This window comes from Canis lupus, chromosome 17 (genome assembly GCF_003254725.2).
Source record: "Canis lupus dingo isolate Sandy chromosome 17, ASM325472v2, whole genome shotgun sequence".
Lineage (NCBI taxonomy): Eukaryota > Metazoa > Chordata > Mammalia > Carnivora > Canidae > Canis > Canis lupus.
In genome coordinates, this window is record NC_064259.1 from 53,909,993 (window position 1) to 53,937,610 (window position 27,618).

General features: G+C 48.4%; 1 protein-coding gene across 2 annotated transcripts in view; it reads left to right on the forward strand.

Annotated features, from left to right (window-relative positions):
* Positions 1–10,862: 10,862 nt before the first annotated feature.
* ATP1A1 (ATPase Na+/K+ transporting subunit alpha 1) overlaps positions 10,863–27,618 on the forward strand; it is a 29,445-nt gene continuing 12,689 nt past the window's right edge. The window contains exons 1-10 of one of the 2 annotated variants that reach the window (XM_025453405.3): positions 10,863–11,016; positions 21,370–21,474; positions 22,179–22,238; positions 24,051–24,254; positions 25,047–25,160; positions 25,436–25,570; positions 25,711–25,828; positions 26,270–26,538; positions 27,012–27,210; positions 27,491–27,600. In XM_025453405.3, coding sequence (XP_025309190.1) covers positions 11,005–11,016; positions 21,370–21,474; positions 22,179–22,238; positions 24,051–24,254; positions 25,047–25,160; positions 25,436–25,570; positions 25,711–25,828; positions 26,270–26,538; positions 27,012–27,210; positions 27,491–27,600 — 1,326 coding nt within the window. In that variant the 5' untranslated portion in view covers positions 10,863–11,004. Of the gene's footprint in view, positions 11,017–11,511; positions 11,719–21,369; positions 21,475–22,178; positions 22,239–24,050; positions 24,255–25,046; positions 25,161–25,435; positions 25,571–25,710; positions 25,829–26,269; positions 26,539–27,011; positions 27,211–27,490; positions 27,601–27,618 lie in introns of those variants that run through there. The other variant, XM_025453406.3, reaches the window with a different exon arrangement.

Genomic DNA, 27,618 nt, shown 5'->3' on the forward strand with positions numbered 1-27,618 from the left:
AGAGGATGACTCTGAAGGGAACAAAAGGAGCAATTGCCGAAAGCAACGACTCCCTCTGGATTGTGGGGATAAGTGATAATATGGGATAAGTGGGGATAGTGGGATAAGTGAATAAGTGAAGACCCTTGGAAATGTAAAAGGGTCCCCTTCCCCACCACCAAGGCTGAGATTCAGCCCTCCCTGGAGGAGTGAGGAGGTGTGGCTGCCATGGGAACCTGCCATCCACCAGTGATAGAGAAACACGGAGAGCTGGGCTGAGCTGACTTGCAGGAGTGGCCAAGTACAGCATAGAGGAGGAAGTTACCTGAGGGCACGGGCTGAGCAGCTGACTGGGCAGGACCGGACCTCTGCAAAAGTGGGTGGGCATGGCTATCAGTCACTCACTCCCTGCCTCAGAGAAAACTGCCAATATTTCACCAGATCTGTTTTCTTCATGTTTTTAGAGGCTGGGGACAACATATAGGAAAAATCATGAAGCAGGCCTCTTATAAAAAGCCAAGCCTTTGTTATCAGTGGGAGATGATTTACGGCAAGAAGGGCAGCCTTTAAGAAGGAAAATGCAGTTACCAGAGGAATCTCTGACACCTGTGTTTAAAGGGAAGCATTTTGCTGCTGAGGCCAGCAACCCTCACCCTCAGGGCGCTAGGGCTCCCAGGTGCCTCCAGCCTCCCTACAACAGGATCTAGAATCAGCACTTCTCTACCACCAGCCCTCTCTTCCGCAGTGTGGGGATCTCATCTTCTGCACATCATGCATGGATCCAGATGCTGGAAGATGGAGTCTTTTCTGAGTAGTTTTCAGAGGAGCCAGGGGCAGAGGCTGTTCTGTGTAAAGGCGGAGACGTAGCAGCAGAGAGAGAAATGAGAGTGGGTGAAGGAGCAAGGAGATTTGAGACATTGTCCTTTTGGCAAGAAAGGGGGGCGTAAAAAGATGATAATACTTCAGGGGCTGTAAACTATTTATGATTCTAGGTCAATATCAAAAGAGCCCTCTCAGAAACTAGTTTGGAAGAGGAAATTGGTGAACTTAGCTACTTCAGGACAGGATATTGTGGATAAAATAATCTTATGGCACCTTTTCAGATTTAGGCAAGCGCCATGTGAGTGGATTAAGTAAAGAGATCTGAAGCCAAAGGCATATAAGTGAGCCTGCTGGGAACTGGAACAGGCTACTTGAGGCTGCCTTGACACCTCAAACGCCCTCACTCCACACTCAGTTCCTGGCCCCTAGATACCGGCCTCCATATTCTCTTCAGAATTTTCCTCCTCTGTCAGCCGGCAGAGGGAGAAGAAAAGTCCTAGGACATTGGAGCCCATATGGCCATGAAGTGTTGCTGGGCGACATCACCTCGTAGCTTGAGGAGACCCCACACAGGTGCGGCACAGGGCTCAAGGGACTGTCACTGGAGAAAGAAGAGACCTCCCACGAAAGAAATAGAGGGGGCTCTTCTGGAGCTAAGAGGCCTGCAAGAGATTTTATTTGAATGTTCCCTCGGCGCCATTTTGCAAAAGGGAAGAAGCTTCCTTGAATTCTCTGAAATTCCAAACAGTTACTGTGAGGATGTGGGTTTGTACACGTGTGTGCACGTGTATACATCTCTGTGAGGGTTTGTGCGTATGTGTGTGCTCAGCTACGGCTCCCTTGAGAAAAGGAGGAAAAGAGGTCAAGTGGGGTTTGTAAGATGAACCCATATGAGTACCCAGGGCACCATGGAGAACTCTATTTTGAAAGGGCTGTTCCTTTAAATTACATGTTTGGGATAACCCTCATTTTTTGTTTTGTTTGTTTGTTTGGAAGAAAAACATTTCTGTTCTTAGAGGTGACTCTTCTAGCGGTCCTCAGCCTTGAGAAACAGCACAGTGTGGCAGCAGTGGAATGGGCTGGGGTTCTGCTTTGATGTCAGAGCGGGAGCCCTGTGAGGCTGGGAAGGCACACACACCCTCCCAGCCTCAATTCCACTCTGTAAAAGAGGAGGTCAGACCAGGTTATTTCTGGTGGAGAATTTTCATCCCATAAGCTCAGTGGCCTTTGGAAAACCCAGACAGCCTGTAAGCAAGAACCCTATCCACTGCGTTGCTCCTCCACCAACTCAAGAACCAAATGTTGCTCAGTTGCTCTCAGTTCTGTTGTCGACATTTCAGATATGTGGGAAACAGGCTCAGGAAAGTCCAGGGACTTGCTCAAGACCACCCCAAGTTCCCAGTGGTTCTGTGTCTTCCCATATCTGGTCCTTGCCAGCCCTGCCCCTTAACACCAGCTCTGTCTCTGCACATAGAGGACACAGTTGGCCCATAGGGCCCTGGCCTCAAGGTGCATGCAGTGCTCCTGCTTCTTTTTCTCTTGGTATGCAGGGGTCTAAGGTTGGGGAATAGGACTGCGACTCAACGGTGTCCTCCCCCTTTGGGGAATAAAAGTGGCTAGCAAATCAGAAAGCTGCAGAGAAGGATAAGATGTGGCATGGGGCCCATAGGTAGACGCTGGGCTTTGCTCCCAGGCTGTACACCCCTCTCTCCACCATCTGAGGAGTTGGGAGCAGTCTCCTGAGTCCTCCAGGAGAACAAGGTGATTTCGGTCACACATATTTCAATGACACGGATGTCCAAACAGGAAACCAAAGGGAACAGGCTTTTCGGTTTTTGTTTTGTCAAGGCAGCATGGGGTGGGGATAGACCAGACCAATGATACCGCTGTAATTTCAAATGTCTGCAGCCCCAGAAATCCACCATGCATTGAGGTAACCTGATATAAAACGACTTGCACTATTTAGAAAGCAGCGCTTCCGCACTGTGCCTGGACTGTGGGCCTGCGTTTAGAAGTCAGTGCGGGACCTTAGCTGACACTTCCATACCTGCCAGGAGTTGCTGATGTGAACCAGGTGGCCTGCTTCAAGCAGAATTCAATTACCCAGATGGCAACTGTTTCTTAATTCAAAACTTTAACAACGTGGCCTTCTTTTTATTTTTTTTCCATTATGAAAAATGAGAGGGGGAGAAAATACATTGAGTTTGAGCACTTCTGGTTTATGAGATTAGAGGCATGATAGGGAAGTGGATCCCTGGCCGGTGCCAGCTCCCCGCAGCGCTGGCTTGCAGCACAGAGCCTGGCTGACTCGGCTGCTTATTCCAGGAACAGGAGTGATGGTCCTGAAGCCCTGCCTCCTCCTGGGTCTGTTCTTTTTTTTTTTTTTTCCCCCGGGTCTGTTCTTAGCAAGCTATAAGAACTCTCCTTTGCTAATTAGCGAGTGCATTAGCAGATGGTATCTTTCTCTCTCTCTCTTTTTTGTTTTGTTTTGTTTTTGTTTTAAGGAAAAAGGAAAAATAAGAAAAGGAAAATTGCATTTGGAGACAATGCCTTCTTTTTTCCTAAGGAGGCTATGCTGTATCAGTCCCTGCAGCTCAGAGCATGGTTATTCAGGCTTATTATTCTGATGGTGAAAATGTCCCTGCGGGGCTGGTGCTACCATGTGTTAGTGGGCTCATTTGCTGGTCCTCACCTGTGGTTTGGGGGGTAGCCAATTCAGGCAGGTGGAGTGGTGACTGACCCCCTCCCGCCCCACTCCTGCACTCTGGTTGCTGCCACAGGCTGGCTGTGCATCAGCAGACAGGCCTGTTATTGGGTAAATGAGGTGGGCAGGGGAAAGAGAAAAGCCAGCATCAAATAGCTTTTGTTCTCACTCCCTTCTCGTCTCAGCAAATTTTTAAGGATGTCTTCATCCTTCTTTAGGTCTTGTTTCTCCCAGACTGAATAGGAATTTGAAATCAGGACAATTCCATATGTTTTGAACAGTTACTATGTGGCGGGCAATGTTTTAATCATTTAAGTTTCATGTCAAATGAGCCTTGTGGCAGCCTAGTGATACAGTTACTGATACAAAGATTTCAAAAGTTTCATGTGAACAAGGAAAATGTTGTTGCTTAGAAGAGGCATTTGATGGGGTCCTGTTTTCTCATCAACTTTCTTGATCTAGCACCTCTATCATCTTGCCAAGTGCCCCACCACCACCACTACCTCCCCTCCACCACCTCCAGTACTCAACTCTTCTCCTGCCATGTCCACTACCAGATGCTAAATGTCAGATGGACAGATCTGTGCAAAAAAAGTATAAAGAGCTGAGATTCGTTTATACAGGAACATCTTTTACTTGAATTATCTGGACAATGGAGGCCAAAGCTTTCATTAACTTAGCCTTTTTCACTGTTCTCTTTATCTTCTCTTGTATCCATCTCTACATGTGGCATTGGGAGCCAGGTAGCTTAACTTTTCTTTAGTCTGGGGAATTGTTCCAAGAACTGGTCTATGACAGGGGCACCTGGGTGGCTCAGGTGGTGACCCTGGGTCCTGGGATCGAGTTCTGCATTGGGCCCCCCACAGGGAGCCTGTGTCTCTGCCTCTCTCTCTGTGTCTCTCGCGAAGAAATAAATAAAATCTAAAAAAAAAAAAAAAAAAAAAAAGAACTGGTCTGGACAGAAGTGGAAGCCAAGCAAGTCCTCGGCTTATTTGGAGTTCAAGTTTACAAAAGCCACTAGGAAAACGGAGTGAGATGCCTGCACCTTCCCAGCTAAATGAGGTATCTTCCAGGGTTGGGTTGTCGTGTGCTAAGAGATTGTTAGAATTATGTCCAAATCCCAGTTTTTGTCATATCCAGCAATTTTAAAGTTCCGGTTTGGGGGGGAAGTGGTGGATAATGGGAAGTATTATGGGAATTAAGCATGCATATGTGTGCACAAACAGGAAAGAAAATAAAATTAGTGTGCCATCTCAACAATATATGGGGAGACATAGATGTCTTGGAAATCTGAATTCAATAATGCAATCAGAAGAGCTTTGATAAATGGCCTGATTGTGAAGGCTTATCCCGGTGTCCTGGGGCTGCCAGAGAAATCTTTCCAAAGCACAAATCTGATCATGCCACTTCCCTGCTCCAAACCCTGCAGTATCTCCCCATGATCTACGGGATAAAGTCCAGGCCCTTAGACTGGCGTCTAAGTCCTCCAGAGTCTGGACCCTGCTCACCTCCAGGCTGCTCTCCGGCTGCCGTCTCCCTCACTACCCATGCTCTAGCCATTTTAAACTACAGGCCTCCAACATACTAAGTTCGTGTCCCAAAGGGTTTTGCCTATGCTGCTGCTTTGCTTGGAACCACCCTCCTACATCCACCCCCATCCTCCCCAACACATACTGCTCCACTTCCTGAACTCCTCCCCATCTTCAAGAGCCAGCCAGAGTAGCCTTTCCACCTCTGCAGATAGACCTGACCACTTCTTCCCTGATAGATACATGCCGCCCCCCCACCCCATACACAGATAGGGCACCTCTCACCGTGTTACTAATATCTCTGTGTGTCTTTATTTTATGGCAGTTGGTGAACTATTTGAGGGTAGGGAATGTGTCTTGGTCATCTTTAGACATGAGCACCAGTCACAGTGCTGGGCTCAGAGTAGATGCCCAATAAGGGTTAATCCGGGTGTTTTCATGAACTAGCTCTTTCTTTGGTTAAACAGTGTAAACAAGGTAGCAGGCCAGAGGTAGGGGCTGGGAGGGATTCTTTGTGAGATGGGGAGAAAGAGAGGAAAACCTGCTTAGGAGCTTTTCTGTGGGAGTCCACATGTGGAGGTCACCCATCAACCAATATGGCAGCCTCTAGAGTAAAGCCTGAGCTGCTAAAAATGAATTAAGCTAGTTACTATTTTTGTACCTGACCTACTTTTTTGGTTACTTTCTACTGCTGTAGAAAAACTCTGGAAGTTCTTGTAAATGAAAACTACTTTTCGATGGCCTTATATTCTTTCCTTTTCACTCTACTGTAAGGAAAATCTGCCAAGTCCCTGAAACCCAGTTCTTAGGCCAAAGCATCTAAGGAAGAGTATTGTTCTCAGTAGAACCATCTTCCAAAGAACTTTCTCAATTGTTTTTCACGGGAAGACTTAAAGGCCAGGAATAGCAAATCTGTCCACCCCAATGATAGCGCTTGTGACTGTATCCCCCTGAGAACAAGTAGAGTTACACAGCAGTGATCTCCTGCTGCCTCCTCTGGGGTGGGCTTGCCCACACTGGTTTGTAAGCCTGCCGAATGCCACAGCTCTGCTGTTTCAGTGCAGATGGGACTCGGCAATTGGATATTTTCCGGTCTAGATCCTTCCTCTGTTGCCATTTTTTGCAATGCCCCAGTGATTGTTGATTTTGTCAGGATATTGTAACAGTCAGTAGGTTTTTGCATTGGAGTGAGGGGACAGATGTGTATGGGGAGTGGACGCTGAATTTCAGGATTCTGTGTAAAAGCCACGGAAACCAGTTAGCATCCTACTTACAAAGACTGCTTCATAAGAACCACTGATTTAAATGGCAGTCGAATGAAAGGGATGCTGAAGGGGAAGAATGAGGATTTGATGCTGCGTGGTTGATCATAGCTCCCAGGACAAGCACCAAGGAAATGCTGACTTTTCTGAATTTCCAGAAGCAAATTTTTGAGGGCTTCAAAAATCATTAACAGAAGGAAGTCTGTTCAGGAGAGTACTAAAGAGCCTTAAAAGGAAATTAAGAGATGAGCAGAAAACAGAGGCCGGGAGGAAAAAAAGTTGAGGGGGGAGGGTGGTCAGATGTATTTAACCTAGAGATTGCAGATGTTGGTCATGTGCACAGAACTGTGCTTTAAAAGGAGGAGGTAGGGGTGCCTGGGTGGCTCAGTTGTTGAGCATCTGCCTTTGGCTCAGGTCGTGATCCCAGGGTCCTGGGATCGAGTCCAGCATCAGGCTCCCTGCAGGGAGCCTGCTTCTCCCTCTGCCTGTCTCTGCCGCTCACTCTCTGTCTCTCATAATAAATAAATAAAATCTTAAAAAGAAAAAAGCCAGGAGATAATCCGCTGCTGGGCAGGAGAAAGCAGATGTGCAATAGTGGGACAGACATGGTCTAGGAGGAACTTTGGGACAGTGAGAAGGGTTGGCTTTAATGTAGTGACAGTGGCAGTGGTGGCTAAGTGGCTTTCTAGGGGGACCTAGGAAATAGTGAGAGATGAAGATGCATGCTCACGATTGTTTCCACACTGGCTCTATAGTGCAAGCTGAGCCAAAAAGCCTTGTCCTTCCAGATCCGTGGCTCATTGATCTACCCCAATTTCTGCTCCCTGTGGAAAATGCTAACTTGGTGTAGGCTCCAACTCATGTTCTAAAGCCCTTAATTGCAATGGTGTGTTTATTCAATTCAGCAAGTGCTTGTTCAAAGCGCTAGCATTCTTGGCTCAAAATACCCACTTGCATCATATTTTTCATACATCTGCTGACTCGATTCACAATGGCTGGGCCAAGCCTCCATGGTTGTGTCAAATCCTCCTCGAGGCCATCCGCACTTGGCAGCCTTGGGTCTGTGCAGGCTGAGTCTCTGGGCTGATCAGTTTAATTATGTCCTGAGCTGGGAGCTTAAACAGAGCTGATAGGACAAGAGGCAGATAGAATAGAGAGTCAGAACTTGCCCCGCCCTCTCTTCTGGAAGTATTGTTTATCTGCCGCACTGCTCTGGGAGCTGGAAAAGGTGCACAAAATTCAGCTGCTCTCCCAGGACTGTCCAGTGTCAATGACTCCCTGGGCCTTGGGTTCTAAAAAATGAGTGGAGTGTTCGATCTCTAAGATTCCGTTCAGAATCCTCTCCCAAGAGGAAAAAAGAAGGCTTTCCCAAGGAAAGGATTCTTCCCCTCTTAGTCACCTATGTTTGACGACACCTCTCTGAAATCTGAGCTGCCTACACCTCAGCCCTGCTATGCCGGCCGTTTGTCTTCATTCCATTAGCCTGTCCAGGGCTCCATATTACAACCAGGCAGGTATTCCTTCCCTCGTTCTTTCCCATTAGACATCTGCAACTCTTGCCTCTTGACCATATTTTTTCCCTTCACCTCTTAAAATTAGCCATCAACCCGTGGCAATAACCTTTACTCTGAAAAACACCCCTGAAGACTGCCCAGAAGTCCCTAGACCACAGTACTTGGGAGTGGTCTCCCAAGTTAAGAAAAGCACCAACTTTAGAGGAGTCATAGTGAAGCCATTCCTGACATTCTGAAATTGTTTTATTGGATTATGTTTCTTTTAACAAGACTGCAATGGAAGATGACACTATCAAATACCTGGAAGATGGAATAGGATTTGCCTCTGGTGGGGGATCAGGCGGGTCAGAACAGGGGTGGGGGGTGGCATGTGTTGACCTACATAGGGCATTTCTACAGAATAATGGTTCTCTGCCTTAGATGCCACGCAGCGGACTATAGAGGAGTGAGGCTGGGGGAGAAAAGGCTCTAGGGGAGGTCTTCTTGGTTGCAAGAGGAGAAGCATGTAGAAAGTGTGAGGATAGCAGTGTTGGAAGCAATTGCTCTTCCCCCACTGTTAACTTCCTTGGTTCTCTGCTCAGAAGTAGGAAGATGGCTCCCGTTTTGCAATTTTGAGCCAGGCTCCCTCAGACATTAACTGAATGGCTTTGTGAGAAGGAAGTCCCTGAGCCTCCAGTTTCCAACTCTGTAAAGTATACCTAGAACCTTTTACCCTCCAGACGTGTGACAGTCCAATGGGCTGTGATATGGAAAGGTGCTTTGTGAAGGCAAGGCAAGGCAACCTACAGATTTTAGTTAACATTTCTTATATTTGTATGCCTTTTCCCCTACTCTGGAAGACAGCTAGAACTTTGAGGCCCTCCTGGAGGGATCTTCAGCAATATTCCAGCGGCCAAATAAACAGGTCTAGAGACAAAGAGAAATGCGTTGACCTATTGAGGTTATATTCTTGAATGGGGGGAAAAAAAAGGTAATTTTACTTAGGAAGGGAGAGAAAGGAGATTCACTGGCAAGAAAAATCTACAGTGTTCAAATTTTTCCTTTCTACAATGTGTTATTTTGCTGCACTTTTTCCATTCAGACCAGGGCCTTAGAGATGATTAATCTTAAACAAGTCAAGGGATCTTTAGCAAGCAAAGGCTTTCTAGGGGTTAGCAGTAATGAGGGTGCTATAAGGGATCTTGAGCGAACCACTTTCTAGACCCCTGGAGCAGAGCCCTGATAACACCCTGCAACTGTCTTTGAATTAGCAGCATAGGGAACTCTGATCTGGACTCAAAGGCTCTTTCCCCAGCAGTCATGAACTTGAATCCAGGTTACAATTCCTCTGCTTTTTGTCACCTGGAGTGATGTAACAAAGCCTGAAGATGGCTGGAGGAGGCACTAGCCTCTAACAATGCATTCTGGGGCGAGAGGAAGAGACTCATGTAAGAAACAGTATCTTTTGGGAATAAGAATTACCCGAACGTTTGAACTGATAATAATACACTTGCTATTTCTTTTCTTTTCTTCTTTCTTTTCTTTTCTTTTTTCTTTCTTCTTTTCTTCTTTCTTCTTTCTTTCTTTTCTTTCTTCTTTCTTTCTTTCTTCTTTCTTTCTTTTTTTCTTTCCTTCCCTCCCTCCCTATGTCTTTTAAGCTTTGTATCTTTATTTGTTCATTTTATTTATTTATTTATTTATTTAGTTAGTTAGTTAGTTAGTTCATGTTAATACTTGAGAGTTCACAGGGTCGGCTTTAACTTGCTTAGACAATTAATATTTTCCTTGTTTCTTGTAGGAATTCCCAGAGACTCCTAGTGACTTTCTCCTGCGAATCTCGTGCTTTCCCAGAGTATATCTGACTTCCTGAAAGCATTGTTAATAATAATAATACTTTGCTTTCTAAATGCCCTTCAACCACAGCAGCCTCTGCTAAGAAGCTCTAACGGGAGGGAAGACCCACAGCGCAGCCAGGCCGGGGCTCTCTGCGGGCTCCCGGGCTTATCATCACACAGCAGGCCCAGAGTCCCCCAGAGCACCCAAGGCTGCGCTGGCAGGTCAGGTGGGAGGCACCGACAGGCTCCAGACGGGTCCTCGGACATCTCCCCGTCAAGTCAAACCCTTTTGCTAAAGACAGGGTTTTATTCACACAGTAGCGTGAATAAATTCATTGGAAGTCCTGTGAGGGGTCATCAGGGTCACGAAGAGAAGCAGGCGAAGGGCGCCGGGGACCTTCCTCAGGCCGGCTCAGACCCATTCTTCCTGGGGCCCGAGCGGGAAGTGGATCACGCGGATCCAGCCCAGAGGAGGCATCCGGGAGGCGCCGGCGACCGGGGAGCCCATCTGCAGGTGGGCGCCGGGCGGGGACTGCGCAGGGAGGCGGAGCCGTCCCGGGGGCGCGGGCTGCCGCCAGGCCGCACCCCCCCCCCCACCCCCACCCCCCCCACCCCACCCCCACCCCGGCGCGCCCCTCAGCCCCCGGAGGAGCTCGCGGACACGCTGCCAAGGCCCCTCCGCGCCCGGTTCCCGTCCCCGGGCCGCGGAGATTGGGGAGCCCCGCTCCGAAGCGTCCCCGCACCCACCGCAGCCCCCGCGCGGCCACGGGGCGGGCCGGTCACGCAGGGCGGCGGGAGGAGGGGCGCGGGAGCCGCACGGCCGCGGCCTCCCGGGGCTTGGGCACGCGCGCCCCGGCCGGCGCCCTCCCGCCCCGAGCCGCGACTGGCCGGGGCCGGGGCCGGGGCCGGGGCCGGGGCGGGGGCCGGGGCCGGGGGCGGGGCCGGGCGGGGGCGGAGCCCGGCCCGCGGCCGGTGTCAGGTTGCTCCGGTAACGGTGACGTGCCGCGGCGTGGGCGGGGCGAGCACGCAGGTTGCATATTTTAGGAAGTGAGGAGGAGGCGCGGGCTCGAGCTGCGGCTGGGTCTGGGGCGCGGAGCAGCGGCGGGAGGAGGCGGACACGTGGCAGCAGCAGCAGCGGTAGCAGCCCCAGCCCCGGCCCCGGCCCCGGCCCCGGCCCCAGCCCCAGCCCCAGCCCCAGCGGCGGCGTCGGCCCGGGCCGCCGGCCGCTCGCCCTCCCGCCCGCCCGCCCGCCCGCCCCGCGGCAGCCCCAGCTCCGTGCTCCGCGCTCCCCGGCCGCCCAGCCCGGCCGGGAGCTGCTCCGTCCTTGCCTCCCTGGTCTCCGGCGACGGCACCGGGCGCCGGGCACGGACCTCCGCCACCATGGGGAAAGGGGTGAGTGCGCGGGAGCCCGGGCGCGGGGCGCGGGGCGCGGGGCGCGGGGCGCGGGGCGGGGAGGAGGGGAGGAAGTCGGGAGGCGGCGGCGGAGGAAGCGGCTCGGCGCGGGCGGGCGGGCGGGCTTCACGGACGACGCACTCTGGAAATGGAGGGAGCGCGGCGGCGGCGGCGGGGGCCGGCCGGCCGGCGGGGGAGGGGCGCGGACCCCGGGGCGGCCCCGGCGCGCTGCGGGCCGGGGGGCTCCTGGCGGCGGGCTCGGGAGGCGCGGGCCCGGGGCGCCCGGGAAGGAGCTGCCGGCGGCGCCGCATCCCCGGAGCCGGCTCCCCCGCCCCCCCCGCGCCCCCTCCGCCCGCCCTCACCTCCCCATCTCTCGCCTTCCCTTTTCCTTCCGCCCTCCGTGCCCGGAGGAAAGGCGTGCTCCTCCCCTTCCCCCGGGGCGCGCCGCCGGGGCCCCTCCCGGGCTGCCTCCCCGCCGCCGCCGGGGTCCGGGCGCCCGCGGGGGATCCGACGCGGGGGGGACCCGGGGGCTGCGGCTCCCGCTCCCGGAGGCGCTGGGGCCGAGCCAGGTCCCCGCAGCGCCCGCCGCCCTCCCCTAAAGGAGGAAAAAAAAAAAAAGCTGGCTTCCCTTCACTGCGGAGCCGGTCGTGCTGGCTGGTGCCAGAAAGGGTGTGTCTTCACCGCCCTAAGATGGCCTTTAAGGTATACTTTTGCGAGCTTTCATGGGACGCTTTCCGTGAGCACTGGATGCGCCCTGGGGCGGCTGGAGTGGTCATTTCCCTGCTGGGGAGGGGTGTGTAGAGGGTTTTGGGTTTTTTTGTTTTGTTTTGTTTTGCTTTTTGAGGGATGAGCCTGGAAGGAGGACAGGCTGACCCACCGGGGCCTCAGGGCGCAATAAACCCGAAAGAGGACTGCAGGCGGCGGGCAGTTCGCGGTGGTGGGGAGCGCCGCGCCGCGGGGTCCCCGGGCAGGGGAGGGGCAGGGGAGGGGCAGGCCCCGGCCCCGGGAACGCCGGGGAGCACCGGAGCCGCTGCTCGCCCCTGTGCTTCTGTGACCCGTAGCCGCAGCCCAGGACCGGGTCTCAGACCCTGATGGAGCCCAAGTCAAGTTGAGAAAAGTTTATACACGATAAACCGCCCCCCAACCCCCGCACACACACCCCCGTATCAATTCGTGGGAGAAAATGACCAGGCCGGAGGACCCGGGTAGGAGAGAGGCCGCCCCGTTATGTCCAGGGCTTGCACAGTGCGGGCTTCCAGGAGGTCTTTGGAGGTTTTCAGGGCTCCGCAGTGTGGCCTGAGTGGTAGGGGAGGAGGCAGGGTGCGTCTCTGGGGATTCTGAATTTTGGATTTTGAGGGAGGTCATAGGAAAGGCTTGGGCCCGGTAGGGAGAGTGGCGAGAAGTGGAATGCACCCTGGTATCTTTTAAAAAGCCCAGATCGTGGAGGGCTGCTCCGGGTTACAGAGCCAAAGGCGAAGAGCTGAGTGCCAGTGCCAGCCTCTACTCCCGATATAAAAGTGGGTTAGTGGCCTGTGCTTGTACCACACCATCAAACCCGAGGTCATTCCCATAAAGAAGCCCTTTAAGCTCACCCCTTCATCTCCCCTCCCTCAAAAAGGGAAAAAGTTGATAATCCAGAGCTGGACATTCCTGCTTTCGGGGGTGTAGTGATCACAGCTACTTCCCCCGAGGCCTAGGAAGGTGAAGTGACTTGCTCAAGGTCAAATGGTTGGTAAGTGACACACCAGACAGGCTTGACTCCTGAACAGCCTGTGGTCTCCCTGGCCTGAACACTCACTCCCTTAGCATCACCTTATATGTAGAACTCCAGCCTTATTCTTCAGATGAAACTGGGGTATTTGTGATATTGAATTAGTGGAACCGAGAGATGTTTGAGTAAGTTCCTTCCACATGTCTGTATGTGTCTTTCATAACCGAACACACGCGTGAGAGTGGTGAAAGATCTCACACACCTGGGTTGTGGAGGCTCAACCAGCCTGTCCTACGGATCCTTAATAAAACGCCAGTGGCTGGCAAACACAAAATTGAGTTATGGCTGGTTCACAGGAGGATATGCTCTTGTCTGCTGGGTCATAGTTAGTGTTTTGGGGACTCTGATAAATTGAACATTAAGGGGGGAGATAGATGTGTGCGTGGCGATTCTGCTAGGATAAAGTTATATCCCCTTTGTCCCCAGTGACTTACTGTGATGGTCCAAACGTTCAGAAGGAAATTTTATGCTGAAATGTTGGGATTTTTCCACATGGGGATTAAAATGTGGGTGGAGTGGTGACTAAAGCCCTGCTGATAATTGGTTAACCAGGAAGCCTGTGCTGGCAGCTAATTTTTTAAGGTCATTGTTAATTTTTTCCCCCCCTCTTCCCACTGCCTTGGGGGCCTAGGTTTTGATGCTATTTCAGGTGATTTTATTGCTCCCTAAAAAGTCTAGTTCCTAAGCTCTTGCTAAGAAAATGAAAGAACAGCTCCTGCTGAATCATTCCTGGGTGAAATAGGATTTTGTGCCTTTTTTTCACATTGGGTGTTGCTGCCAGTGACTTGGCTTAAATCTGCAACCCGCCTGCCACCCACAACTATTTGGTTCACCAAAGGTACACAAAATTTCTCTTTTCTCAAGTTTACAAAAGCTGGGGGGGGGGGGGGGGAGGGAGGGAAAGGATATCACCAGGTTGTTCTGTGCGATTCTCCATTGTTTGAATATTAACTTAGTTACCTAGAAAATAAATCCTAGCCTATGGGTGATGATTTCAAGAGGAGCCGAGGGAAAAAGATTGAAGTGAAGGTTACAAGGGATCCGCATGTCAGCAGAAATCCTGTTCCTATGGGAATGTTATCAACTGCCCTATTGGAGTTCAACTTGAAAGTGTGACTAAATCTCCTCTGGCTGCTATAAAGCTCTAGTACTTTAGACTGAAAACACTATGAGGCAGAGTCCTCAAGGGTGGAAAGTTGCCCAGGCCTGGCCAGGAGCAAGTGGAGCACTGACAGGAGGAACTGTAGACCAGCCCTGGGGCCGGACCAGAGGACCCGGATTGCATCACACTCTTCTTGCCTGTGGAAGTGTTCAGTGTGTGAGCGTGACAGTTCCCCGGCCCAGGGTTCTTTCTGTACCCAGTTCTGAGGGTGTATCCTCTTTTGGTAACTTTCTGTTTGTTAATTTGTAGTGTTCCCTGCCAGTAAGTTTGTAACACTCTAGTGACTCACCTTTAGGGTGGGAGGGTAGGAAAGGGGGAGGTGTGTCTCATCCATCTGAGAAGGCTGAGAATAGGCCAACCCCTGCCGCCCTCCCCCTCATCAGGGGAGATGATAACAAATTGGGTAAACGTTCATCCAGGTGAGGGCTGAGACTTAAAACCTGCAGACCTCTGGACGTGTCACTGCTAAATTGCCTTAAAAAAAATAAAAAGTGACCTCAAGATTATAAAGCACAATAGACCTGGTACCCAGGCCCACTCCATCCAAGTCTTTGGTTCCTGATTATTTTAGCAACAAATTAGGTTGGGTGACTTCCTGCCCAAATCAGCTGTGTTCTCTCAAATATATCCCAACCTAAGAACGAGAAGAAAGCTTTAACTATTGCAAGGGATTTGTATGCAAAAGTATGTAAAATTAGTTTGTTCGTTTAAGAACAAAAAGGTTTTAAAAAGTTTCTCTTTTTAAGAAGAGAAGATTCTCAGGTTCTCAGCTGCAGGTTCTCACTCAGCTGGCCCTTCGGTAGACTGAGGACCAAGGGAAGTCACCTCTGTTCTGTCCAAAGTGTGTGTGATGCAAGCAAACCTCACAGCTCTGGGCAGGCTTCCCAAGGATTTGGCACTGAGGGAAAATCAGATCTTTAGAACCTGTAGGTTTCCTGTTCATCAGTCTTCAACACTTGAAAACCGGAGAATTTTTCTTTCACCTGAAAAACCGTTGAGGATTGAAAATAATAGGAAATACTATTAATTACCCTCCAGAGGAAAGCCAAGTGGACGTATCCCTTGACATCACTGACCTCCTAACTTAATTGCATCTTTGAGGTTTCATCTACTTTCACTTTTCATCTTTTATTTTTCTTTAAAGTCTTTGTAAAAGTCTTGCGGGGGGGGGGGGGGGGGGAAGGTGCATGGTTAAGTAGGGGGGATGCTTTTCAGCCCTCCGATGGGAGGGAGTGTGAACATTTGTGCTGCGGTGCCTTCTAGCTGCCCAGGGCTCTCTGCCAGCTAGCAGGCCAGAAGAAGAAACACGAGTGTCACATCAGATGGGCTCACAGTAATCAGAGTGGCTGCGTTTGGACAGCACAACACTGGGCAGAACGTTTCCCCATCCCTGCCAGAGCTGTCCAGTTCTGGGTGACTCTGAAAAGACATGGCCAGTAAGTGATAATGTGAAGTAAAGAGAATTTGAAAGTCCACTGGCTTTTTTTTTTTTTTTTTTTTTTTTTTTTTACACTCTTTTCATTTCTATATTTTTGGAAAAGGAGATGTGACCAAGTCAGGTTTGAACTTTCTCACGTTGCTATGAATTGAGTTTATGAGAGGAAGTGTATTCTTTGGCTGGAATCTCAGAGAGACTGTTCTTTGCATATGACTCACCTCATTAGTTGTGCTGAAATCTGTTGTCAGGAATCCACAAGAAGTTCTTCGCGTTTATTTGACTGATGTTTGGGTAGCAAATTCTATCTGTGAGAATAGAGCCCCCATCCACCCACCCACCCACCTGCAGTTTTTCTCCCTGGTTTCATTTGCATCCTGAGCTGTGGGAATTGGGGCCAGTACACCTCATTCCTTGGTTCCTTTGTGACTCTACAATGAATTGTATCTGAACATTAATTATCTCTGTATTTGATTTTATTCAAACTCTGCTTAGTAACAACTGCTAGGTATTTTCTGTTCATGATCCAAAGAGTCGATTCTTGGTGGCTTGGCACTGTGTCTTTGGGGCTTCTATTGTTTGGGGGCCTGATAGTGAAGAGTGTCAGGTGTGGGAGTAAGTGGGTCTTGGTGTTGGATGTCTCTTTCCAGGCTGTTATCATGGCCAGGGCCCTCATGCACTTCGGGGCCATATCCTTCTGTGTTTTTCTTTTATCTTCCATGTGATGCTTCCACGGGGCCATATCTGTTTTATTGTTTCCATTCAGGGGACCTCTGTGTTGAGGGGCCTTATGCTCTCTTTGTCCCCTTCAGCCTACCAGCTGGTTTACTTTGTACCCTATGCTTCAGGGTACCAACTGAGGAGGGATGAGGGTTGGGAATCGATTCAGTCCCCTTGCAGCGCTGGTGCCAGATAGTAATCCTTCATCTCTCAAACTGACATCTTTTGAGTAGCACTAGACAAAGAGTGGTCTGGCAAAAGGAGAAAAGGGGTGAGGTGGGCAGCAGATGGAGGGAACAGGCAGAAAGTTTTAACTCTAAATAGCCCGGGGGCCCTAATGATAGAGGTAGAATTAACCCCAGTGAAAAAAACAAGCTTGGAGGTTTTCTTTTTTGTTTTTTCAAAAACTGGAAAAACAGCGTATTTTAAAAGATGTAGTGAATCTGAAGTATATCGGTTGTTTAGACATTCTAGAATTGTCTTTGATCATGAGTGTACACCATTGCAGGTAGTGTGGGCTGGCACACTCCTTTAGAATTTACTTCCCAGCAGATTGTGGAGGAAGGTTAAACCTACTTCGGTTTGGGCTAAGGGAACCCTCTGGATAGAGCTGGAACTGTTTGCCCCCCACTGGCTGGATGGGCTACAGCCAAAGTATGGAGGTCTTGAGCTGGCCTCACAAAGGGACCGGTTGCTCTGGCTTTGCCACATGACCTTCTTTCTACAGCCTTGCTGCATGTTCAGGTGAGTGACAAGGAGTACAAAGGCCCGGTGGTCCCGTGGGTCACGTCCTCTGCAGAAGAAAGCTGGTCATTCCTTAACTGCCCTAAATGTTGCTCCAGGCCGCAGAGCAGCTGCAGTATTAAGGCCGCGCGTGTCCTCCCTCAACCTCGGCCGTCTCAGGGCCCTCAGATCCCCTGGCTAGAAAATTCCTTGCACGTAAACTAAACCACTTAGTCATTTAGGTGCAACTGATGATGTATGAACCGGGCTTGATCATTTCTGATATTTTCTTTCAGTTTTCATTGATGAGATGAAATAAAAATACCCCAAATGGGTTGGGGGGTACCTTGATGAAAGGTTGAAAGGGGTTTTCTTAGTAAGTGAGGAATAGCACTAATTTCTATGTTAATTCAAACCCAGGCTTAATAATAACCCTGGTGCAGTGCTGTGCAGAGTACCTTTACATACACGGTTGTTGTGTGACAATAATTTACTAAGACAGGATCCTAGGAAGATGGGAAAAAGCCCATCCTCCCTCCCTCTCCCCCCCCCCCCCCCCCACTTGAAGGAAGGTGTAGTGCTCCCTCTGGCCCCTCTTGCTAGTCCAAAGCTTTTGTTTGTGTGTGGGTTTTAGGTGTTTTGTTTTCAGACTTGACGGCAGCCCTTGATGAATCAGATGATCAGAATGCCTTCTGGACTCTTCAGTCCTCAGGCCAAGGGTTGACTGCCATCTGAGGGACAGGCAGCTGAGGCTGACTGTGCAGGGTCCCGCAGCCAGCCAGGATGACTGGGGGCTTACTTACCCCCTAGGTTTCTTCAGCCATTGCAAAAGTCTGAAAAAACTCTGAGCTCCCACTGCTCCCAGGGCCATCTGTTGTTGGGTAGGAACCTACACGATGGCCAGCACGTCCCAAAGTCCCTAATGCACTAATGCCAGGTGGAGCCCTGAAGTATGGAGGCCTCTGTGGCTGCTTCACTGTCCGCAGACTTCAAGTGATCTCACTCTGGGATGGAAGCTTATCTCCCAGATGCCATGGCAGCTTTCTGTGTGTGCCTTTGTAAATTTGGGGATTTTTTTTTTTTTAAGATTGTATTTATTTACTCATGAGAGACCCAGAGAGGCAGAGAGACACAGGCAGAGGGAGAAGCAGTCTCCCTGTGGGGAGCCCAGTGCCGGACCTGATCCCAGGACCCCAGCATCACGACCTGAGCCAAAGGCAGAGAGGCTCAACCTCTGAGCCACCTGGGTGCCCCAGGAATAATTTTACCTGCCCGCTGTGTCCCCCACTGCACCCCCTTGACCTGGTTAACTACTGATGGAGAGGGAGGAGCACGTCTGGGGAGCAGTCCATGTTTTAAGATGAGTGAACCTTGTTACTTGTGTTAACCTTGGTTTCTTCTGTCAAGAGTTTTCTCTTCCCATTTCCAGGGCACCTTTTCCCTCTGCCCAGATCCAACAGTAGCAAAATTCCCAGGGCATCTTCAAGAGGATGGAATCCCTGGGAAGCACAGGATGAAGTAATGACCCATTTTCAGCTGTGTCACATTGGGCAAGCCCCTGCCCTCATTGTGACCTCCCACTTCCTAAATTAGAATGGGGAAAAAAAAAAGACAACGTACAAATCAGAACTGAACTTACTTCATCGTTTTCACCAGTGGCCCATTTGTTAAGGGCCTTGAGCTTTCATTGTAGCTTCCCTCAGAGACCTCAGGGGGTGCGTGAGGGGTGCCATCATGGATCATGGGAAACATGGTGGGTGTGGGAGAAGTGATCAGAGTAGCAGTGTGTGCCCAGTGCCCGGAGGAGCAGGAAGGTTCCTGTAGGTGACTGGAGAAACCATGTTTCTCTCTCGCCATCACCTTTGTTTCTCCCTGTGTTTAGCATTGTTCCCCGATCCCACCCTGCACTCTTTCCACCCCAAACACACACACACTTTCTGCTTTGAATCTGTGATAGTCAAGACCTATAGGGACTTAGGGAATATTTAGTTCCTGTCACAATAAGCGAATATTAAATCATTGTTTTACTTATAGGGAAGAACTGAATTGTAAAAGCCATCTGGTCTTCTGGACAAACATTGCCTATTGAAAAAATTAAAATCTTGAAGGAGAAGAAATTCCACATGTTAATCCTTCCCATGTCTCTTTCACAAATGTCCTCACTTAAAACTACGCTTTATGTAGCATGAATTGAGGAAAGGGCGCAGGCTATTAGGAGATCAAACTCCCAGCCAGCTTAACCATTGATAACTGTGAGGCTGGAGGCAACATACTTCTCTGTAAAAGGGGCTACAATTTGGAACCTGTCCAGGGCCTAGCTCAGCTCTCTTATCATTCTCCCTCTTTTTTGGAGTGGAAAATACTGACAGTCTGAGGATAAAGCATATAGCTGGTGAGGCAGAGAGATTTTTTTAAATCTGATTTTCATATATGTATATTTTTCCTTTAAAGGTTTTACTTATTTGAGAGGGAGGGTGAGAGAGAGCGGGAGAGTGCAAAGGCAGGGGAAAGGAGAAGCAGACACCCCCTGAGCACATACACCCCCCTCCCCCATCATGACCTGAGCCAAAGACAGATATACTCAATCCACTGAGCCACCCAGTCGCCCCTGATTTTCATGCATTTAAATTAAACTTATTTTAATGATATTTTTGCTTAAAGTGAAATTGCGGACTGTATTTTAAAAATCAATACAAACCAACCACATAGTCTTTTAGAGATTCCCTAGTCAATACCTTTAAAATGATTTTTGAAGTGACGTGCTTTCCCATTAAAAGAAATTCCACTTTAGACTGTGGTTCTTGTGGAAGCCCTGTCCTTTCTTTTTGTTTTGTGTGTTTGCTTTCGTGTGTGATTATTTTCCATTTTAACTCTGGCACCAAGGGGCTCTACGCAAAGAGGCACTTATAAATGTGGTTGCTCCACAGTGGAGAGAATTTCAAGAATGTCGACTATCTTTAGACCTGCTTCATTCTTAACAGATAAGATAGAAACAAAAGAACTCCACTCTGTTGGGAGAAGTTAATCAAGGAACACTGCAGAAGTAACCACCAGGAGTTGAACAACATGAATAATATAAATGTCTCTGCCTGTGGGCAACACCAGTTCCTTTGGGGCAGGATTTCTCTTTAGAGTCTTAAGAGACAGTGTTTTAAATTTCAGTGAATATTATCTTTATTTGCAACTATCTTAGCAATGACTGAAATCCACCTATCTCCTTTGATTTTATTTTATTTTTTAATTTGATTTTTAGCCTAGTAAAATTTTGTTCTGGACACAGGTTCTCACTTAACTGCTTTAACGGCTGGCAGTGTGCTTCTGAAAGTTAGAAGTGAGTAAAGAAGAGCGACAAAATAATATAGTAATAGCACTATATATCCATTTTGAAGAAAAATGCTACCGTCTGTCTCCTTCCCCTGCCCTTCTCAGGGAGAGGGTGGTTGCGGAGGCAGTTTGAGGGCTGGCGGTGTCTGGAGTGAAGGCCTCCTCTCCGCCAGACCAAGGTCTGGAGCACCAAGTTCAGGCTGTGTGTAGATAAGCTGAAGCATTTTAAACGGAGCAGGGGGAGGGGTATCCAGAGCAATCTAAATTTAAACTATAGAATCAACATTTTCTCCAAAAATTGTTCCAGTTTTCAAGAGGCGTAGGTGGATCCTGTGAATTGTGTGCTAATGCACATGCTTTTCCTACACTCTGCTTATGTCAAAACATTTCCAGTGACTTTGATTCAGGAGTTTATTTTCAGGCTATAGACTGGAGAGAGGACTTTTGTGGGGGCGGGGGGAGGTCTTTTAAATGATTTTAAGGATTCTTAGGCTGATTTTTTTTTTATTTTTAAATAAAAGATGAACAGGTCACTGTTCTTATGTAAGCCTTAAAAATACTTAACCTTGATCCCCAATTGGCTTCTTTGCAAAGCTAAGAATTTAAACATAATAATAAAAGTAACTTGGCATTTTACGTGTCTTGTTTAATTTAGCATTTGGTTCTCCCAGAAAATACTACCTGGAAGTAGGCACAATTATTCTCTCTGTGCTGGGGCAGAAAAAAAAAAGAAAGCTTAATACTTAGTGACTTACCCAAGGATACATAGCTGATAAGTGGTAGAGTGCAGGAGTCTAACTCAGACTTGTCTGGTTCAGAGTACAAAGGACTGAGCACTATATTCTCAGTTAATAATGTAAAGATGATTTCATTCTCTCAGTGGAGAAGATGGAAGGTTGTGATATAGAGATTTGACAGCACAGCCCCCTCCCTGTTCACCCCAAATGGAAATGACTGGCAGGACCATTCTGTGGTTGCCATGAGTTCTCTACGGGTCTTATTGCCCTCGGGTGCAGGTGGCATGTCTTGAGCTTCTGATAGTTGGGATAGTAGGGTCACTTTCGTTTAGCTTCTGGTGTATGCATGTTTATTTCTGCGATTATTGTCCCATTGAATATTCAAAATGTTGGATGTGCTAAAAACTGCTAAAATCCCCTGCTCCAAAATCTTCTGTTTGTTCATAATATACAACCTCACCTCTCCCACGTTTTCCTTTAGGTCGGACGTGATAAATATGAACCTGCGGCCGTTTCAGAGCATGGCGACAAAAAAAAGGCCAAGAAAGAAAGGGATATGGATGAACTGAAGAAAGAAGTTTCTATGGTAAGTATTAGGAGGCAGGTTGCTTTTTGTTCTCCTTATAAATTAATTCTATCCTATCTGTTGGCTGTTTAATTCCCCCCACCCTCTAATCCTTCAGTCAGAGGCTTAATTTATTTTAAAAGTAAAAGCAGTTATTGTGGTTATCATCTAGATCTTACTGAATGGTAGAAGAAAAAAAAATTCACTTTCCAGGCTGTTAGAGCATTGGGAAAGTTATTCGCACTGCCCTCCCTCCCCATCCCCAATCCCTGGCATAACCAAAGGTCCACAGAAGCAACTGTGGTTGATATTAGAGCCTTTGCTTTTCTGTTTCTGGATTCTACCAAACATAGGGAGAACCCTGAGCCTCTCCAGCTGTGGAGGCTCCCACAGACAGAGCTTGTCTAGAACCTGCCTGGTCATCAGAGAAGGCAGATAAGGTTCTACTCCACCTCCGAGACTGCTGGGCTTTTTTGAAGTCATGAGGCAGGCAGCAAGGGGCTTCATCCCACAGCTTTCACTGTCCTCCAGGAACGGGCTCTCAGCACCAGGCTGTGTGGTTGCTGAGCCATTAGGCAACTGGGAGGAAGAAGTCTACCACCTTCCGCACTGAAGGAAAGCCCGTTTTCTGAGCCTTGGTAGTACTAGTGATGAATGACATCAGTGCTTTCTCCTAATCTTTTTTCATGGTCCTGTGTTCAATTCTTATTTCTCTCTCCCCTTAGGATGACCATAAACTGAGCCTTGATGAACTTCATCGCAAATATGGAACAGACCTGAGTCGAGTATGTTGTCATTTCACACTTGTACAGAGTCCTGTTTCCCGTAGGCATCTCCCTGTGTCACAGGCCTAGCCCTGGAGCCCCTGGGAGGAGAATGATGACAGGCACCATCTGAGTAACTAATGTGTGCCACATGGAGAGCTTGGGCTTTTGTGTGCTGCTTTAGTACATTGTTTGCCCCTGAAACTTCGACAGTAGACGGTATTTTCCCCATTTTAGAATAGGTGAGATCCAATAAGGGGAAGCACCAGGATTTGAAATTGAATGGTTCCATAGCCATGCTCCTTCCCTGACTTTTGATTACACATCTTTGTCTTTATTCCTCTATGTTCATGAAATTGAGTTGAATATTTCAATGAGCTGAATCTTCAGCACATCAGCTTTTGCACTTTGACCCGCCAGCTCCTTTGCAGTATCTCAGAGCCTTGATGATTCTAGTAGCATTTATTTGAAACTTGTTTTTTTACACAACTGAAATCTCTCAATCAAGTATGTGTTGTATATCCTTGTAATCTGGGGGGAGTTGGGTATAAATTGGCCACACAAACAATATAAAAGGAAACGGGGGAGGGCGCAGTTGGTTATTTCTGTGCATAAAGTAAAAAGTCTGGGGAAAAACTTGAGTGGTAGCCAATGAGTGTATAGCCATTATTTCAGTAAATGATCAAGACATTGTAAGTAAGAAGCGTGCTGGCATGGGTGCCCTGGGCTCCAAGGGGAGGCATGAGTCCCACATTGAGCTGACCATCACCGTTGCCTGAGCACAGCATCCTCTCATTTTTAGTAATACCTTAAAGGGGTTGTCGTGAGAATGAAGGTAACTCGTGGGAAGCACTGGACTCAGTGCCTAGCAGGTAGAGCGCACTCAGATGTTGGGTGTCAGTTGTTCTACTTTAGGGGAGGGTTACATCAGGAGCTTGAGGAGGGGCCTGAGTCCTCATTTCTCCCTTAACTGCCTGGTTTTCTTCTCACTGTTCCCCATCGTCCCTGTGTAATTCAGATATTTAAAATAACATGAATACAAACTACATATTAATGGTTACTTTGGACAAAAATTAGTTTTGTCGTTTTTTCTACTCTGACTTGAGTATTTTGATAATATGAAAGTAATTACATTTTCCCCCTTGTAATGGGAGCCTTGTATCTACTGTGTACTGTCCATGTATCTTGGTCTTAAGGCCCATTTAGAGAAGTGCAAGGCGTTGGTACTGTGGAGTTTTTCAGTGAATATTTTTAAGTTGGCAGGTTCCTGTGGTGAGCTGGAATATGCACCTGTGTGAACCCTCCCAGCCACATAGTCCTTTCACTTACCACCCATAGGATAGAGTTCTATACTGAAAACTTGGCTCTTAAACCATTCACAGGTTTGATTCCTACAGAGATTTTTTTTTTCCTTTTTTGACGTATAGAGAGGGTTTCTTCCCCTCCCTGACAGATCCAATATACAAAAAAAAACCTCAAAGCTCTTAATTTGCAAAGCTGACTCGATGAGTTAACATTGCTGAGTTCTGGCAAAAATGCAGTTTGGCATGAGTCCCTTACCTCAGCTTAGATCAGACTGGTTTCTGATCTGTCCATTGGTCCATTTAATATATATTTCAGTCTGGATGTTGTGGGCTCCTTGGGAAGTTTGGGCAGCTGTGTGCCTGGACCAGGAAGGGGGCTTCTTCATCAGAACTTGCCAGGTTTCATAGGCTGTCTAGCATGGGGAATTTTTTTTCCTCCTGAACCCATTACTGTGGCCCTCCAGCTATCAAGGTGTATTTGCTTGTGTGTTCTGGGGCAATGTGTCTTACTTATATTCCTGCTTTTCAGGGCCTAACAACCGCTCGAGCTGCTGAGATCCTGGCTCGAGATGGTCCCAATGCCCTCACCCCACCTCCCACCACTCCCGAATGGGTCAAGTTCTGTCGGCAGCTGTTTGGAGGTTTCTCGATGTTACTGTGGATTGGAGCGATTCTTTGTTTCTTAGCTTATGGCATCCAAGCTGCCACGGAAGAGGAACCTCAAAATGATAATGTGAGTTCTGTAGTTGCTAACTTAGATTACCAAGTATGTGTAAGGTGTCCTCCTGGTCTTTGCTACCCACTTATTTGCCACTAGTTACCACTGGTTAGCTGATGGTTTTAAACAATAGGGAAAGGGATGTGTGGGTGGCTCAGTTGGTTGAGCATCCCAACTCCTGATTTCGGCTCAGGTTACCATCTCAGGGTCATAAGTTCGAGCCCCCTGTTGGGCTCCGTGCTCAATGAATTTTGCTGCTTTCTCTCAAAAAATCTTTAAAGGTAAACAAACACAAGGGGAAGGAAGGCACTGTCAGTAACCATTGCCTTCAAGGCCCATCCATTCTTCCTTCTTCGTTTCCAGTTTCTCTCTCCATCTCCCACTTTCTAGATGCTCTTCCATGCCGGATGTCCAGCCTTTCTGTCCCTGCTGTGAATGGGCAGCTCCACTCAGGTCCTGGCCCAGGGCCAGCCACCACCCAGATGGCAGAGCACAGCTTTTAATGTTGGCCCCTAATGTACAGCCAGAAATGTAGCCATTCTTCAGAAGTCACAAATTGTTTTGAAAATGTCTTTGTTTTAATAAAGTGGGATTCATCTAGAACATTTCCAAAAGTCCATCAAAGTGTTATGACCAAGGGTCTCTGTGACCTCATCCCTGACCCTCCTATACACAGTCTCTAGAAAGATACATTCAAAGACATGAGTCCTATATTTATTTTTGAAGCCTTGACCTGTCAAAAATTAACTGAATGTTTTCAACTCCTTACTGAGAGCCCGTGGCTCTAACCTGTTTGTTGTCTTCCAGCTATATCTTGGTGTGGTACTATCAGCTGTTGTCATCATTACTGGCTGTTTCTCCTACTATCAAGAAGCTAAAAGTTCAAAGATCATGGAATCCTTCAAAAACATGGTTCCTCAGGTACCTTTCGCTTTGCCCTTCTCCATTGACAGCCCCAAATGAGAGTGTGAAGCTGAGGTTTCCGAGTCAATGGGAACAAGAGGGCCACCTCTAACATAACTCCCAACAAGCTTTTGTAACTTGTATAAATAGAATAATCCTTCTGGTCGTGCTCTCAGATAATTCACATTAGAGATCCTTTTATAATTTGGTTTTCTTGTTTGAACACTACCCGATCCTTGTCTGTAACCACTTTTCTCTAATTGAATGATGTAAACTGTTTTCTGCTTCCAAAGCAAGCACTTGTGATTCGAAATGGTGAAAAAATGAGCATCAACGCAGAGGAGGTTGTAGTCGGGGACTTGGTGGAAGTGAAAGGAGGAGACCGAATCCCTGCTGATCTCAGAATCATATCTGCCAACGGCTGCAAGGTGGGTTCAGCGGGGATGCCCCCTGTGGCTCAGGCACAGTGCGCAGAGCAGCCCGGTGTCCACATACACGCGGCTCAGGCACAGTGCGCAGAGCAGCCCGGTGTCCACATACACAGCCCTCTTTCTTGTCTCATGGACAGGTGGATAACTCCTCGCTCACTGGTGAATCAGAGCCCCAGACTAGATCTCCAGACTTCACAAATGAAAACCCCCTGGAAACGAGGAATATTGCCTTCTTCTCAACCAACTGCGTGGAAGGTAGACCATTTAACGGCACTACTCATATAGCATGCTGTTTATCTTGGGCATTAGCAACAATGATGAAAACCGTAGACCTAATTTCTGTTCTCGTTTTATTGGCTCCTTGTCTGACAACTGTGGTCAAGCACGGCAGATGCGGTTAACTCCCTGGCGGGAAGGCTCAGAAAGCCTGTGGGTTCTCAGTCTGCTTCCCACCACCCCCACCTCCGACATGCCTCTTCTGTTGGCTTTGCTGACCTGCCAGTGGCATTTGGAGCTGTCCTCCTGGATAGAAAGCCCTTCGCCAGTCTCTCTGGTTTAAAACAGCATATACCCCACAAAAGCGCTGGCCCCTAAAAACATGCGGTTTGTCTCTTTTTTAACCATGCCAGGCAACCGCAAGTTCTGTGACTTCTTTGATAAAACGAGGTACAATTTCCTCTCCTTCCCTTTCTTAAGGTACTGCGCGCGGCATTGTTGTATACACTGGGGATCGCACTGTCATGGGAAGAATTGCCACACTTGCTTCTGGGCTGGAAGGAGGCCAGACTCCCATCGCTGCAGAAATTGAACATTTTATCCATATCATCACGGGTGTGGCCGTGTTTCTGGGCGTGTCCTTCTTTATCCTTTCTTTGATCCTTGAGTATACCTGGCTTGAGGCCGTCATCTTTCTCATCGGAATCATCGTAGCCAATGTGCCAGAAGGTCTGCTGGCCACTGTCACGGTAAGCAGCTTGGCGACATCAGTGTTCGCTCTTAGTAAATCAGCCTGCACGTGGGACTCCACCACTGTGCTCTCCAGAGCGGCTGCCAGCTCAGGTGTGATCGCCCTCGCTTGCATGGGGTTAGATAGCGAGGAGGCTGAGCATGTCTTTTACATGGAAGATGGTCATCCCAAAGCCCGAATAAGCCTAGATTTTGATCTTATTGCATGATCCACAACAGTGTGACCAAGGGGGAGAATTTGGGGGTGAGCCGGGGAACCACAATGTGGTAAATCCTGGCTATTTTCAATTTTTCTTAATCTCTTACTTGATGGGAGGAGGGAAGGCCCTCTATCCACATTCTGGTCTTGATTCAGACTTTGGAGGATGATTGGACAGGTTTAATTTTAGACCAGCTTCTTCCATGTTTAGGAGGTAGCCAGAGTTTGTATACAATGCTCAGATTGAGGTAATCTGGTCCCTAATGGTTTTAGGTATGTCTGACCCTCACTGCCAAACGCATGGCAAGGAAAAACTGCTTAGTGAAGAACTTAGAAGCTGTGGAGACCTTGGGATCCACGTCCACCATCTGCTCAGATAAAACTGGAACTCTGACTCAGAACCGGATGACCGTTGCCCACATGTGGTTCGACAATCAAATCCACGAAGCCGACACGACAGAGAATCAGAGTGGTGAGGCCAGGTCCCACCCCATACCTCAACCTCACCTGCTCACATTGCTTCCTGTTTTTTTTTTTTTTTCTTTTAAGTTGTTTTTTGTGTTTGTCTTTATTATTTGGTAAAAGAGTTAAGGGTATGGGGTTTTAGATTTCTCTTGACTTTGCCCTGAAACCTGATTCGTTTCATTAGCTGGGAAATGAGATGTACCCTTTCACTTTGGATGGGACCTTAATACCAAGTTCAATGCATTATTTTCCTATCTTTTTTTTTTCTTTTCTTCTGCTTCCATCAGGTGTCTCGTTCGATAAGAGTTCAGCCACCTGGCTCGCTCTGTCCAGAATTGCGGGTCTTTGTAACAGGGCGGTGTTTCAGGCTAACCAGGAAAACCTGCCTATCCTTAAGGTATGCCTAGGAATTCCT